Consider the following 16043-nt stretch of genomic DNA (forward strand, 5'->3'; position numbering starts at 1 on the left):
CTACATTTTTCTCTCACCTGACTTTGTTCATTTTTCTTTCAAACTTCCATATATATTATTCCTCTCTCACTTCACTGTGCGTTTATTTTTTCTACAAACTTCTGTTTTTCTCATTCTCTCACGCTACGATTGCTTTAATTTTCTTTTCATTTCACATGACAATACTTTTCTATATGTTCGTAGAAATCGCGTGCCACGATGATAACTAGTTTTATAATAACCACATTGGTAAATGGTTGGATGAAAAGTTTGAAGTTTGTCCAATTCTCTTGGGGCAGGTGGATTACAGCCATATTATTATCAAGCACAAGTCCAAACCCAGCCTCGACTTCTGCTCCGAGTTGCCGGCCCAACCAAAATTAAATAAACATCCAATTGGATCGAATTAAAAAAATAAAAAAATACATTACCCGATATTATTCATTTGTGTTTTTTAAAAATATACCAATTTATTACCCGATATTTTTCAAAATAAAGCAATTTACCTTTCTATTTAAGGATTTTAATATGTTGTTAAAAATTAATTGAATAGAATAATATTTGATTAATATAAAACACAAAACAACATGAAAAATATAATTAATCCACTATACATATATTTTGCTTATAAATATCACCTCACACCTTCACACGTTTCACTTCTCACCTTCGCACTTCTCACACCTTCACACTTTCTAGCTTCACATTTCTCACACCTTCACACTTCTCGTACGTCAAAGCATAGAATTATTCATTCACATTACTTCAGGATTGAAAATAGAATCAATGATGTCCTTTTATTTTCGATCACATGATAATATGAATGAATAATTCTACGTTTTTGAAGTACTTTCATTCATTCTCGCGAGTCGACTCCTATTCTACACACCCAAATGTGCTGATGAGTTAACAATAATAATTGACTTTTTAAATTGAATTTTTTTTGGAATTGTATAAAAAATGTACATTATTATATTTGTATAGTTCATTGTATTTTTTAAATTAATATAATTTTAACATTATAATTTTTTTAATTTTATTATGTTGTTAAAAATTAATTTATAAAAAATAAAATTAAAATAAAAAAATATATTTAAAAGGATGTCTTGGATGCTATCCACGACACCCTTTTCTTTAAAAAAGAATATTTTTTTAGTGTAATCCACCACTTGACATAAAATTGTTATATATTTTATATAAATTATATTGTTATAATGTTTTTTAATAATAATAAAATAATTAACCTATTAATATATTTATTTGGTAAATTACGTCTTATGCATCTTGAGGGTAGGTTTAATTACACAAAACTCCTTACTATTTGTAGAATTATAGGTGCATTATCTGAGGGGGTATTAATGTATTGTAACGTAAGGAGTATTTGTATAAAATTTCGCTGTAAAATAGAGGGTGTAATTATAATTATAATTACAACTTCAAATGGTGTATTTATTTATAATTTAGCAATTGACAGGAGATTGGTGTTTTACTAACCTCAAGGAGTGTACTTAAATTAGTCACATATATATATATATATATATATATATTTATGGGGTAAATTACAACGACCTTATTTGAGGTCTGACATAATTACCTATACTCCCTTATTTTTTGAAAAATTATCAATACTCTCCCTAATTTTAACGATTGTCTAGCAATTACCCTAAGCTTCCGTTAGGTTTTCATTCATTTGTTATGGTGATCTAACTAAAATGTCTTTATGTTACTTATAAGAACTATAATTTTATTTATTTTTTATTTTTTTAGACTAGGTAGATAATTTTTAAATTTTTTTCATTCACTCCATCCGATTTTTTTTATAATTTTTTATTTTTTAAAAAATAATAAAATACAATAAGAGCAAAGTTAACAATTTCATACATCCATTCAAGTATTACATAATATCATCAAACATCAGGAGGTATTTATATTTTTCAAATAATAAGGGGATTTTCGTAATTATACCAAATTTAGGAGAAAATCATTGTAATTTACTCATATATATATATATATATATATTATGAAGGCTAAAATGTATTTTGCTCTCTTGTGTTTCGTTGAAAAGCTACCTCTGCGTTTTCAGAATAAGCTAAAAGTCCTCATGTGTTTTGTAAAACTCTGCACAAACTACCCCTTTCGTTAGTAATTAATGGAAGGTGTATTACACGCCCTTTTTGTACGTATGAGGATATTTTCTTTAACTGCTAATGACTTTTTTTTAACTAAAATGTCCTTATGGTATTTATATATTTCACATGTACATTTTCCACTTATTTTGAGTGTTTTTTTTTTTTTTTACTTTTACCTATCTAAAAAATAAAATATTTTTTTTAAATATATTTACTTAAAAATGTATAAAAATTAATATAATTTTTTTTGAATTTTTATAATTTAAATTGAAATATTAAAAAAATAATTTAGTTTAATATTTAATTTAATTAATAGAAAATATTAAACTAAATTATATTTATATTCAAATAATTTTATAATTGTGAAAATTAAAATTTAAAAAATTTAATTATTAAATCTAAAATTATTTTTAATTAATTAAAATATATATTTAAGTATAATAATAAATATTATTATCTAAAATTATTTTTAACTAACTAAAAAATATATATATAATTAATATAATTAAAATGTTTTGCTTTTTTTTTTTTATTTTTTTATAATATATATTTTTTATTAATAAAATCTGAATCCTTAATTCTTTTAAGATCCAACGGTTAAGATTAATTGATTAAATCTAACAACTGTGATATAATTAATATAAATCAACGATCATTAAAATAAAAAATAATTAAGTAAGAGTATAATGCTCATTTTGTGAAAAAATTACACTGTTAGTTAGATTTAACGGAGAGGTGCGATTAAAATACGTTTAAGAAAGAAGTTTTCTTTTTTGTCTATTTTTAAAATAGAGAGAGATTTTTAACAAATTTTTTAAAACACACCGAAATTTTATGTATTTTAGCCATATTATGAATAGTCACTAGTATATACTATGTGTATTAGACTTTATTTAGTACATATATGTTTGATATTCGGTGATGCAATTGCCAACAAAGGCAATGAGGGAAGCACAGATCCCACAACATTAAACTATTTGGTGGTGTTGAGTGAAAGACAAAAGAAATAATCAGCACAAAGACTTATCTTCTCTGTGAAAGTAATGAAATCCAACATCATCTAAGGTGTATTCTTGCTGGATTTTCCACTTTCAAAAGTGTAGCAATGATATCAACGTGGTGTGGGCCTTCAAGTAGAGAATCTTTTAATTGTTTTTCTTTAAACAAAAAATGGGAAAGCACATAGATTTGTAAGGGAGGATTGCTGCTATCTGTCTCGGTTAGGCCAATAATGGTTAAAAATAAAGATTCAATCACGTGAAAATCAACACATATTTGCAGAGTCACAAAAAAGGATTCGTGTCTATTTGAAGGCGAGGGTCCTAAAATTGGCCAACAGCCTAACCACAGGGAATCAGCACAAAGCAAGAATTCAAACCCACATCGCAATGTTTGATGCTAAACTATTTGGTCAAAGTAGTAAAGTAGAGATGAGAAAAAGAATTAGGTTGGAAGATTTGAGCTGTCAATACAAAGGGCTTCCAATAAAAGAATCAGAACCCTTTCTTCTGTAGAGAGAAAAGGAATAACACCTTCATAGTATAAATTACAATATGAACACTCGGTCTGAGAACCCATGTGGCGATACATAAGGATACAAGTTCATATCTTGGTCTTTTAAGTACAATTACATATTCATTATAAATGGCAAAAAGGGGACAGAAACAGATTATCTTGCAAAGTTGCAACTAGTGAAGAAAGAATGCAATTTCCTTCTGGCAATGATATGTCCGAGCAGAATGAAGTACTTAGAGCTTCAACAAATCAATAATCTGGCAATATTCAGAATAATAAGAATTCAGCTATCTTTGGATCTACAAAAATGAGCCTTTGAGAAAACAGATAATTTATTTTTACATGGACAACAGGTTACAGATTACACACAGAGGCCATATCTAAAGCTTAACAGATGTGGTCCTTTAGCATTGACTGACGACGACGAAGAAGATGATGACAAAGAACAAACACATTCATATTTATATAACTTAACTCGCTAAAAACTATAGTCAAACAACAACACGCCCTTTACATTACTATCTCTGGCTTCAAGATGCTGGACTTGATCTCCTTATGAGGCAAAACAACTCCTCCGTTGCTGTAAATTTCATCACCAACATGCACGTCTTCTCCAAGAATGGTCATGTTCTCTACCCGAGCCCACTGACCAACGGTTGAGTGCCACCCAATGATACTAGATGATATGCAGGCATGTTTCTTAATGCGGACTCCACGCATAACTGTGCAGCGAGACAGCCTCACACCTGACTCAACAACACAACCGGGGCCAATTGCAACATCAGGGCCAATCAAGCATCCCTCCCCTATTTTTGCACTTTCATCAACCAAGACATTTCCGATTATATGAGTTCCCAAGGCCAATTTAGAAGAAGATTTTTTCCTCAAGGAGTCCAGGTAGAGTCTCAGGCCAGTGATGTAATCCCTTGGCTGTCCAATGTCCATCCAAAAGCCTGGCAGGACCATTGCGTAGAGTTTTTTCTCTGCTGCAATTTTTGGGAAAACCTCTTTCTCAATTGATGTAGGGCGCAATTCGATACGATCAAGCACGGAAGGGTTCAGAAGGTAAATGCCAGCATTGATCTTGTTACCCACAAATAACTTTGGCTTCTCAACAAACCTCTCAACCTGTCCAGTAGTTTCTTCCATGACGACGACACCATACTTTGAAGGCTCATCCACCTACATCAACAAACAAAATTGGCGTGTTCTATTTATGCTCAATTCTGATCTCTATTGCAACATAGAAATATTATCTAAAGAGAAGTATCCAAGTATGTCTACCTTGGTCACCATTATAGAAGCTTCACCTCCATGAGATTTATGGAATTCAATCATCTCTTTCAGAGGGTATTCACTGATCACATCACTATTAAGAACAAAAAATGGCTCACCAGAATCATCTATGAGCTTGTCCCTAGCCAAAGCAAGGGGACCTGCTGTTCCAAGAGGCTCAGTCTCTTGCGAACATGTAATCTTGATCTCAAGCTTTGCCTCAAAATCTTTCAAGAAGTTAAGCATTACCTGCAAAAAAGGCAGCCTGCTGTTAGTTATAATCCAATAAAAGATGAATATCTTTGATCAGTATAATTGCAGCCCATCAGCAGTTTACCTCAGGCTGATAATTGATAGCCAGGACTACTTCAGTCACTCCAATAGCCTTGAGGGCTTCTATCTGATTCAATGTCAAATAGAATTGTTAACATGCATGATTGGAAAAAAAGTACATAGAGTTAATACAGGGATGGGGTGATGGAGGGAATTAACATGAAACACATGTAAGACAATAGGGCATGCGACACAGATAATGTAGCAGTACAATCTCCCCGTGGAACATTTAAAAAATTTCAAATTCAGAAGTCTACTTTAATTTGAAATTTTGAATAGAAGGGTCTATACGTGAGAAGAGTGCCAGATTTGAAGAATTACTGAAAATGGACAATTGCTACCATCAATTTTAAATGTGATTTTAAATATTTGGAAGCTAAAGATTAGAAGCAGAGGACTCAAGACTGCCCACCATGCTGAACCTGATCTCAATCAGCAGTCAGTGAGGAGAAAAAGGTTCAGAATTGAGTAAGTTACTGAGAAGTCTGACATAATTCAAAATATAAAGAGATGCACAAGAATATGAAATATTATACCTGATGCAAAATCATGGGCTTGTTAGCAAATTCGACCAGTGGCTTGGGCACACTCAGAGTCAATGGCCTCAATCTAGTACCGAACCCTCCAACAAGAATGAGCGCCTTCATCCTTAGCCTGAAATGTCTTCCTTAGATCAACTTGACAACCTGAACTAATAATGATAAACTGAGTACAGCTCCTCTCTTTATTTATGCACGAAAAATGGAAGAAGCATGCAGCTCTAAGAAACTCTACATTGACATCTGTACTGGCATACAATGATAAGTGTCAAGCTCTCATCAAGCTTGTCGGTTCTCCAAAACCATTTTACAGATTGGACCGAATAGAATATACGCATGGAGTCGAAATATAAATCCATAAATGGAGTTGAAAAAAGAAAGAACACGGAAATTTAAAGCTGTAGTTGACAAAACAACCAATTTGTACACGCGTCATAAGATAAATGAATTTGCTAGGCTGGAGAATCCGTCCAAAACGTTAGGCTGGAAACGCTACAAATTTCCAGCTATAAACAGGCTGGATCCTTAAATGAGTGTGACAAAGCCAATGATTTTATGGCAGATCACCTCATATACATATGTACTGTACCATCCCATGGTTTTTAATACAGGAGAATTCAATCAGCAAGGAGTAAAAATTGGAACTCTCAATTAATTCTTTCTTCATGTAGTGCAAGAAAAACTTAAGGATGTCTGATGACATGCAATTGGGCCATTGGGACAAGATTCCTTAACAAGCCATTAAAATATTTCAAGGAAACATTTTCCAAATCTAACCTCTAGATCCTGATTTTGTCATGTTGTTCAAAATAGAGCAGGAGACTTCAAACAAATAAAGACAAGTCAACAATAAGCCTAAAAAATAAAGATCTTGCACAAAAAGTCCTACAACTGAGATGTATTATGATTTAATACAATAATTACTAACTGAAGGAAAAATAAAAGAAAGGCTTTTTTAACAGATCAAAGAAAACAGCAGATTTTATTAGGCTATCTAAAAAAACTGATAAACCAACACTTGGAGTAGAGAGTGACCACTGATAGCTTAGGGATCAAACTCTTTTAACTTCCTTTATTGTTAAATTCTCCTGGCTAGTAACTGAAAAATCTTAATGAAGAATTCATATATCATAGTAATAGATAAAGCGCTGACCTACAAACTCAAGAAACAATAACCCAACCAGGAATAAGACCACAGTATTACTCGAAGAAATAGAAAGAAAAAATGAAAGTAAGGGGAAAATAAGTGACTCTATCTGATGTGAGACCCAACTCTAGAAAGCCATTAAGCAAGTAGAAACATCTTTAATTTGATGAATCTCAGAGCGAAAATATGTCGAATGGAGCTCATTCAAGATGTGCTCCTACTTCATCACAAGTTTCCAGTCCAAAGTTATGACTGATCATATAAAGGTAAACTTTCATAAGCAGAAAAAGAAATCATAACCAAGTAGTTAACAACCTGTGAAACTGAATCTACAAAACAATATGAAAGGTCCTGTGGATACCAGATCAACATAAGCAGTAACCACAACTGAATTGTCATACTTATGATAAGTCACGCAGAGCAGGTGAGGAAGCCATGGCATTACAGATTGAGAAACATTAGGAAAGTAGGAATGCCTCAGAGAGTCTATAAATTATAAGGAGAGCAATCCTATATATATATTTAACTAGTAATGATCCCAATAATGCAAAACCAGAAGTCCACGAATACTTATAACTTAAGCTGAATTGGGTACTTGTCAAATGAGGGAAAAAAAATTTCTGGGCTCGGGCTGAAACCTACCTAGCATCCATGGGTTCTTAGATGTTCAGAGCCAAATACTTTTACACTGTCCATTGGTTTGGAGTAAAGCCCGCAACCCAAACCCAATCATTTAAACCTATTGGAGCAAAATGAATTCCAAGTAGAAGAAGAGCAGCAGCAAACAACAAACAATTTTAAGGGTAATAGACAATATCCTCATTTCCAATTACAGCCACTCGGCAAGAAAACTTCACCGCTAATTTTTCTTTGCTTTCTGTGTTAAATAATTTTGTCCTTCATCTCCGATCTTCCAGTTCCTACCTTAAAAACATGTCACCGCAACATCTCAATTACCCTCTGAAGAAAACACATTCTTGTTTCTACCACAACTGCTTCCTTCTGCCTGTCCTCCAGCAGTTCTGATAAGCTAACAATTACAAGGTCATGTGGAACTATTATTAAGATATAATGGTGTGGCAAATAGACCACCTCCTGCTCCTGCTCCAATGTGACCGGATCGCGAATTGACCACCGTAGCAACGGCCAAGTAAGGCAAATTATCTGATCCAGCTGACACCATTTCATTCTACAACTAATCAAGAACCTCAAAACTGTTTCCCTTCCGTAAGTACAACAAGTCAACAAGAAAATCCCCACAAAAGAAGAAGCTAATCAATACAACCAACAACAAAAGGCAAAACCACACGATCAATGACACAAACAGATATCCACATTGCAAATGCTACCCAACTGTACAAACAAAACAAACAAATCCCCAAGAAAAAGGACACAAAAAACCAATCAAAATCACATTCAACGAAAATTCCAACAGAAACCCAGAAGATGAATTCGCATAAACAAAACAACCCATGTCATTATTCAATGCAAAACAAACAAGAAAATCGAATCGAACCTCTTCTCCGTTAACGGATCTGCCCCGAGCCCACGAGCAGTTCTCTCAAATCCCTCAGTTTGCGACGAACCCCGACGATTGGTAGTCTCGCCAGGCGTCCCTACTCCGCGGACGAGAGAGTGCGTGTTGTACGTGTGGCGTCAATGAAACAACGAAGCTTCGAACAGTGAGAAGGGATAGATATATAGGGACAGATGGATCTATGTATATATAACTAACAGAGCTGACTTTTTCACGACTTCTCTTTTACAGGTTCAAGAAACCGAGTGTACCTACAATTCTACAATACTATTTAACATTAAATATTTATAATATATTTAGTATTTAATAAAATATATATAAAATAGTAAATTAATATTAGATTTATAAAAAAAATTAGTGTAAAAAAGAGATACATAATGTTTTTTTAAAAAAATAAGGAGTAGAAAATTAAATGAATAAATAAAAATAATCAATTAAATATTAAAAAACATACAAAGAAAAGAGATATCGATAATGTGTTCTCCCTTAATACGTGCGTAAAAAATTATAATAATTAAATATTATTTAATAAAAATATTATTATGGGAAAAATAACAATATAAAAATAATTATGATAAAATAAATAAATAATTTTTAAAAGGAATATTTAGAGTAGGAAAAAAAGGAAAAAATATTAATTAAAAATAACTAACTATTTTAAAAGTAATTTTTACCATTTATAGATAGTAGGGGGAATGCGTAAGTTAGTGTGTGGGTGGAAAATATAAAAGAAAAAACAGATAAAAAATAAGGGAGACATCAAAGAGGTGTTTTCCCAGTATAGATATAAATTACAGTCAAATTAATTGAAATACCTCATTAAAATATATTTCTTTAAATTATATTTTTCTTTTTTTTTGAAAATATTATTCACTAATTTCTTGATATATAAATATTTGGAAAAGAAAATTAGAGTAAATTACATCGACATCTCCCAAAATTATATCTAATTACACAAATATTCTTTATCCTTTACAAAATCAAAATAGGGGGTGTCAATGTAATTTATTTAGGAGTATACTCATAAAATTTTGCCCTTGAACCGTGTGTATTTGCAAATCTGCAAAGTGTAGGCGCATTTATATAATTAGACATAATTTTAAGGGATGTTAATGTAATTTACATAATTTTCAATTAATAGAATTGTCATTACCTTAATCTACTTATATTTGATGCTAATAATTAGCTCTTTTTTGAGTATTTTTAATATAGTAGTGGAAATTAGCTAATTTATTTAACTAATTTAAAATAATTATTTGAAAAACTATTATAAGTGAATAAAATTAATTGTTTTAATTTTTGTTTAATCATAATATGTATTTTTCTTGTTTTGTCGATGAATTAATATTGTGGTATTTATGTGGATCGATGAAAATACAAAGTAGGATAAAAAAATTAGTAATTAACTAATACATTTTGGTATATATATCTTCAAAGTATCAAATACATATTCTTTTTGGGAAATTAATAATTTTATAAAGTTAAACAAAAATAAGAGGGTTTAGTATAATTATGAACAACTCCTCGTTGTTTGAAAAATTAAAATATAAAATACAATCGTATAAAATTTAAAATGTGATAAAAAAAATATTTACCCTCTAAATTAATTATTTGGACGAAATTTTGTACTTAAATCTTAAAAAGTAGAGATGTTATTTGTTTTTATTTCAAAAGAGAATTACTTAGATGACAAAAAAGTAGATTGTGTTCAAAAAATGAAAAGATTATATTTTTAATCCTGTAATTTCGATTAAATTTGTCAATTCAGGACTAAATGTATCAAAATTAATATAAATTAGAGGACTAAATTTAGAATAACTAAAAGTACAAAATTAAATGTGTCGTACCTTATAATTACAGGAATAAAAATATAATTTATATGAATGTGACATAAAATATAATTTAAGGGGCAAAATGCATTTAATTCTTTTTTTCAATCACAATAATTATTTGGACCACACTTGAACAAATCAAGTGGCTTTCACTACCAAAATACATTAAATTCGGGTGAAGAAAATTGGGGGGGTGGAAGAATTTCAACTAATGGTTCTCATCGTTGGAAAATGACTTTAGAATGTAGTATTCATAGTGATGTTCCCATACTAATAATTTGGTATTGAATTTTAAAGTAAAATTTTATTAATAAATAGAGTTCGAAATTTCAGAATCGCACTTATTGGAAGAGTTCAATTTTTTTCATTCATGTTTCAAATATGACTAATTTCATTTCCAAGTGACACTTATTGGGTTCTTGGGTGACAAGTCTCGTGCTCGAATCTCGAATATATGCGCATATGTCGGGTACGTGACTGTTAAAAAAAAAATCACATTTGTTGGGTGGGATTTTTAACTCTTTAGCTCCCGTCCCAAACATAATTATTTTCACACTGATTAAAAGGAATTTAACTCTTTCGCTCATCCGAATAGGATTAATCTCGTCATCAACGTGAGAACACAAAAGCTGACGTGGGCATCACTAGAGAAATTAACTATTTAATTCCTTGCAATTTAATTCTTTTTATTAGGGTGAATAGCAATTTGCCCCATATGATATTGAAAATGAGCATATTACCCCCTTATGAAAAAAATATAGCAATTGAAGCAATTTACCTTCTTATATAGAGAGGTAAATTGCTTCATTTTAAAAATCATAGGCAGATAAATTGTTGTATTTTGAAAAACACAAAGAGGTAAATCGCTATTTATTTTTTTATAAAGGGATAATTTGCTCATTTGAGTTGTTTGCATTTTTTCCTTTTTTATTGAATATATAATCTTTCTGAACAGAAAGGTGGATGTGCAAGTGAAATCTGCAGATTACAGTCTGGCTACCCTGTATTAAATATTAATTAAAAACCAGAATTTAAGTAAGACTGATTAAAGGTTAATTAGGAAGTACAGATCTTTGGTTGTACGTTTACCCACTTTATTTATTTATTTAATTTTTTTTCCCTCAAGTTTATGAATTTCGTGCTAAATAGTTTTCGATCTGTCGCGTCCAGATGTTGACGGTCTGAATCTTCTATCATAATTTTGTATTATATATTAGTGTCAACTAAATGCATTGATTGATAATTATTTTTTAAAAGTTAAAAATATAATTAAATAAGTTAAATAAATAGGATCGCATATACTATAAAGACGGGTGGACACCAAAGTGTGATAGAAAATCATTTTACTATTCTTCATAGTTCAATGTAATTAGAATTGGTGGTTACGTAATTAAAATGGATTTATTTATTTTGTGTTAATCTGTCGCAGTCTGTCGTGTTCAATTTATTTTGTAAGTTTTTGTTACGTCTGGGTGGAAGTGAAAGGTACGTATAAAAAAGAGTGTCACGTTTGATTAAAGAGAATAAATTAAGAAAAAATAAAATTGAATGTATATGAAACTCCTCCGAGATATAAATTTATTTTCGTCTAAAATTAAGAAAAAAAGTGATAGTATAAGTCTTAAAAAAAAATACCCATTGTTTTTTTTGTGATGAATATATTGTTAATTAAATTGATTTTAGTTTAAATTGTTTGATGAAAATATTATTGACTAAACTAATTAATTTTAGTTTAAATTGTTTTCTGAATATTAATTTTATGGTTTGCTTAATTGTGTATTAAATCTTTTGATCTATTGTGATTTATAAACTCATTTTAAAAAAATACTAATAATTTATGTAATTGAAGAAACAACATGTTGCCAATTCGTCCCAAAAACCGTCGCAATTTTTGTCAGAATATGCAACAGGTTCGGGTTGTGGCAAAACAGTCATTCGTAAAAATTTTCCAAGTCCGTTACACTTTTGTGATGAACTTGAGACGGATTTGGATTGTCGCAAGATAATCATCACAAAGTACTCCAAAAAATCTGTCACAACATCTATGACAAAAGTTTTGATTGTCGCAAAATTGTAACGGATGTGAACTGGTTGTATACATCACAAAATCTGTCACAAAATTGATTCTTGTTTAATTTAAAGTTGTCCGTAGCAAAAAAGTCGTCACAAAAACGATTCCCCCTTTTCGAAAAATGGAATTTGTGAACGGTTTTTGGTTCCGTTGCAAAATTTTCTCCTATTCCAAAAAGTTTGTAACAGGTTATCGGCATTTCAATAAATCAAATGCGATAGATTTCCAAAAAAAATGTTGCAAAAATCCGTCCCTAAAAAAAGGGTCCTTTTGTAGTTGTACAATTGGTGGATTGATAATTAAAATAACTAAATACACGCACACAGAATATTACTCAAACAAACATTTGATTGTCAAGCAGCCCATTGCTTTTGTACCTTAGACCTAAGATTTCTCAAAGTAGTGTGGACTACAACTTTAATGCAAATTATTATTATTTATTTAAATTTATATATTATATATAAGGTTTGACCATGTGGATTTAGAAAAAGGTACCTAACTTTATGGCAATGTATTTCATTTAATTAATAAAAAAACCCACCTTTTTCGCCGTTAATGTTTCTATGAAAAAAAGTCAAAAGTCAAATTCACCAGCTTTATTTAATAAGTACCTTCAACATAGGGGCATCTTGATGTCCTAATAATATTTATTTAACTTACAATTTTCTCTACAACTTAAATAATGTTACGGGCATTCTGCTGCCTCGTTTTTAGCTTAAACGTTTGATGCTATTTCTCATAATGTTATTTTCTCTCGTTTTGTTTTCATTCTCAATTTTCAAAACATTTATAAACTATTTATTTTAATATGTATTTTATAAAAAATATTTTTATTATCATTATCATCTTAATTATTACTTATGCGTATCGGAGTTTATTAGCACCAGAATGATCGAAAGATTATCAAAGAAATTTTAAGATTAGAAGAGGACTACCCTGCAAAATAGGGATCCAAACTCTGATGCATAAATCAGTAAATTGATTTATCAAAAATATAAAAAGGAAATATTTGGGATAATAATTAGAATGGAGCGATAAAATATTGAAACATAAGATGAAGTATGCTTGTGGAGTGCAAAAAATGAGTAGGAGTTAGTAGCCTTGTTGTTGACCGAGAGTAAAAAGTGAGCGTGAATAAATGAAGTTACCCTTGTGATTGCATTGTGACCTCCATTTATAGGCAATTGGGAGGAGAATCAGGAGGTTATTTGTTGCAAGTGATACACCATCTCAAAACTGCATAATTTAGCTAACTAACAAAAAAAATAGATTGGGATCCGGACTTATCTGGATAGAGATATGGTCGTGCATATGAGTCATAACCAGTCAACCCAAAATCCGATGAGTTTATTTACCTGCTATTGAGAGGTGGTCGTTGCAGATCTAGGGAGAGTTTAATTTGTTGGAGATCTGACTTGTCTCGAAATTTTAGGAATATTTGTGAAGTGAAACTCCTATTGTTTGTTGAGTCATCCTACTGTATTAGATTCATTTTTAGACTTTGTCAGTTAATATAAATGTAGAAATTATGAAATTGATATCTTGCTCATGGGCCAACAAGGTCAGGCCTAATGGACTGATCAGTGGGGGCCTACTCCATTTGTTTTGGGATTCAGGAAAAATGATTGAGCTGTATCACATATAATTTTTTCAATCAATAAATTAATAGGCTAATAATATATATATATATATATATATATTTAATAATGGATTGATATCACATTACTTATAATTTTAAATCAATATAAATATAACTGTCAATTTCATTCAAAGAAAATAATTATCTAGATTTGATACAAATAATGACATGAAATACAACTGATCTCGACATACTCTGATCTCTGCAGAAAACTACCAAAAATTAAAAACACATATTTTTCATTAGAAACTCAAAAACAAGAATGAAAATAATTTTAAAATTTTACACTATTATGCATAAAATAAATTCAAATGGTTTCTATATTTACAATTCTATCCTTTTACTTTTATGTAATATTTGCATATTTAATTTGTTAATTGCATCAGAAATTAATATTTTAATATAATATATAATTGAATGATTAAATTAATTAAGAGAAATTAATATTTTAATATAATATATAATCGACGGTTTAAATTAATTAAGACTAACTGTATACACTAGAGAAATTAGTGCCAAATAATTATCTAAAAATTGTAAAATTAACCATACAGTTTTTACCAACAAGGACATGATTTACAAATATTAAAAAAAAAATCCTGTGTAATTAATTGCTAATTTTGGTGGAATAGGAAATTAAATAAATTGATTAGAAAATACTCAACTAGGAAAAAAATCACATGGGGTTGCATGCATGCCAGCCATTTCCTTGAACCTTATTAGTTTCTGTTGACAACCCCTCGTATTATATTTAATTACACAAATCTCCTCTAATTTTATAAAATTATAAATATACTCTTCAACGGGTGTCAATGTTATTAGCTCAAAAGGTATATTTATCAAATTCTGCCGATAAGTAAGAACGCATTAACAATTTTACAAAAAGTATTTATGTATTAAACCTAATTTTGGGGACGTCGTTGTAATTTATTTTAAAATAAAATTAGTGAAAAAGGAAATCTTTGTAGCAAAGCAAAGCTCAGTGATTGAGATGAAGGGTTGCATTCTACCAGTTTGGGTGAGACATCAAATTCAAATGAGCAGTTTGGTGATTCACATGGGCATCATCATATATAATATGGTGACCAAAGGAAGCAAAGACATCATTCCTTCTCCACAATTTCCCAACAAATTCTTGTCTAACTTACAAAGCAAAGATCAAAGAGAAGCAGTGTGTAGGCCAAACCCCTGTTTAGCAAAGTAATAGCGATGAATTATTATTAATTGACAAAGAATATTACAATAATTATACTCTGATCAATAATATTAAATAATATAAATACAACCAACGTCTACTATTCAGTAGAGACAACATCCCACACATAAATACAACCAACGCCTACTCTGATCATTCACATGGGCCTCAACTTCGCCAACTGAGTTAGACCTCATTGGCAAAATTGTAATATTTAATTATAGTTAACTAGTATGATTAAAAATAAATAGTCATATTTATCACAGTTATACAATATTTTTTAATTGTGGTTTTTGCAAATGTGACTATTAATGAAGATTTTACCAAATAATTAGCCCATCAATACGAGAGAGCCGACATAGAATTTTTATGTAAAAAGTTCAACATTTAGAATAATATTTTTTTATTATATCGAATACATACATTATAATCTAATTTGATCCGATCTGATGGAAAACTCAACATTATTGAATGATTGAACTTGTCCACGGTTTAGTGAAATTATTGTAATTAATTCACGTGGAAAAAATAGAAAGCTATTCATGATGCCAATTTGGCTTTTATTCGCTTCGAGGTCGCTGGTCATCGCCAACGTATTTGTAATAATACTTGAGATTTGAAAAAAGAGGAAATCATTAGATCTGTTGGGATATTCCCAACTAATACCTTGTGATATTTAAGTTAGCTTTGGGATAGAGATAGAAGAATGTGATTTGAGTGTATTTAATGTGAATTTGGGAATAAATGTCTTACTTTAAGTGAAGTATAAAATGGCGTATTTATAGAGTCAAAAAGTGTCCACTTACCTGAGTCACGTGTCGTGATCTTTCGTTAGGTGTTGTCAGGCGAAAC

The 16043-nt window shown here is 30.3% G+C and overlaps 1 protein-coding gene across 2 annotated transcripts; it reads right to left on the reverse strand.

Annotated features, from left to right (window-relative positions):
* LOC105160944 (mannose-1-phosphate guanylyltransferase 1) lies at positions 3864-8630 on the reverse strand. Of its 2 annotated transcripts, none has more exons than XM_011078485.2 (5): positions 8434-8630; positions 5768-5885; positions 5236-5298; positions 4908-5147; positions 3864-4805 (listed from the first exon to the last, which is right to left on the reverse strand). In XM_011078485.2, the coding sequence occupies exons 2-5, from the start codon at positions 5876-5878 to the stop codon at positions 4134-4136; spliced, it is 1086 nt and encodes a 361-aa protein (XP_011076787.1). In that variant the 5' UTR covers positions 5879-5885; positions 8434-8630; the 3' UTR covers positions 3864-4133. The 2 variants fall into 2 exon arrangements, with proteins under 2 accessions (XP_011076787.1, XP_011076786.1); XM_011078484.2 differs by having other exon boundaries at positions 5768-5917; positions 8434-8628.

Source organism: Sesamum indicum, linkage group LG4, assembly GCF_000512975.1.
Source record: "Sesamum indicum cultivar Zhongzhi No. 13 linkage group LG4, S_indicum_v1.0, whole genome shotgun sequence".
Classification (NCBI taxonomy): Eukaryota; Viridiplantae; Streptophyta; class Magnoliopsida; order Lamiales; family Pedaliaceae; genus Sesamum; species Sesamum indicum.

Coding starts and splice junctions, on each gene's coding strand:
- LOC105160944 (XM_011078485.2), bottom strand. CDS start 5,878: ATGAAGGCGCTCATTCTTGTTGGAGGGTTCGGTACTAGATTGAGGCCA. Junction 5,148..5,235: donor CTATCAATTATCAGCCTGAG/GTAAACTGCTGA, acceptor CCTTTTTTGCAG/GTAATGCTTAACTTCTTGAA. Junction 4,806..4,907: donor CTTCTATAATGGTGACCAAG/GTAGACATACTT, acceptor TTGTTGATGTAG/GTGGATGAGCCTTCAAAGTA.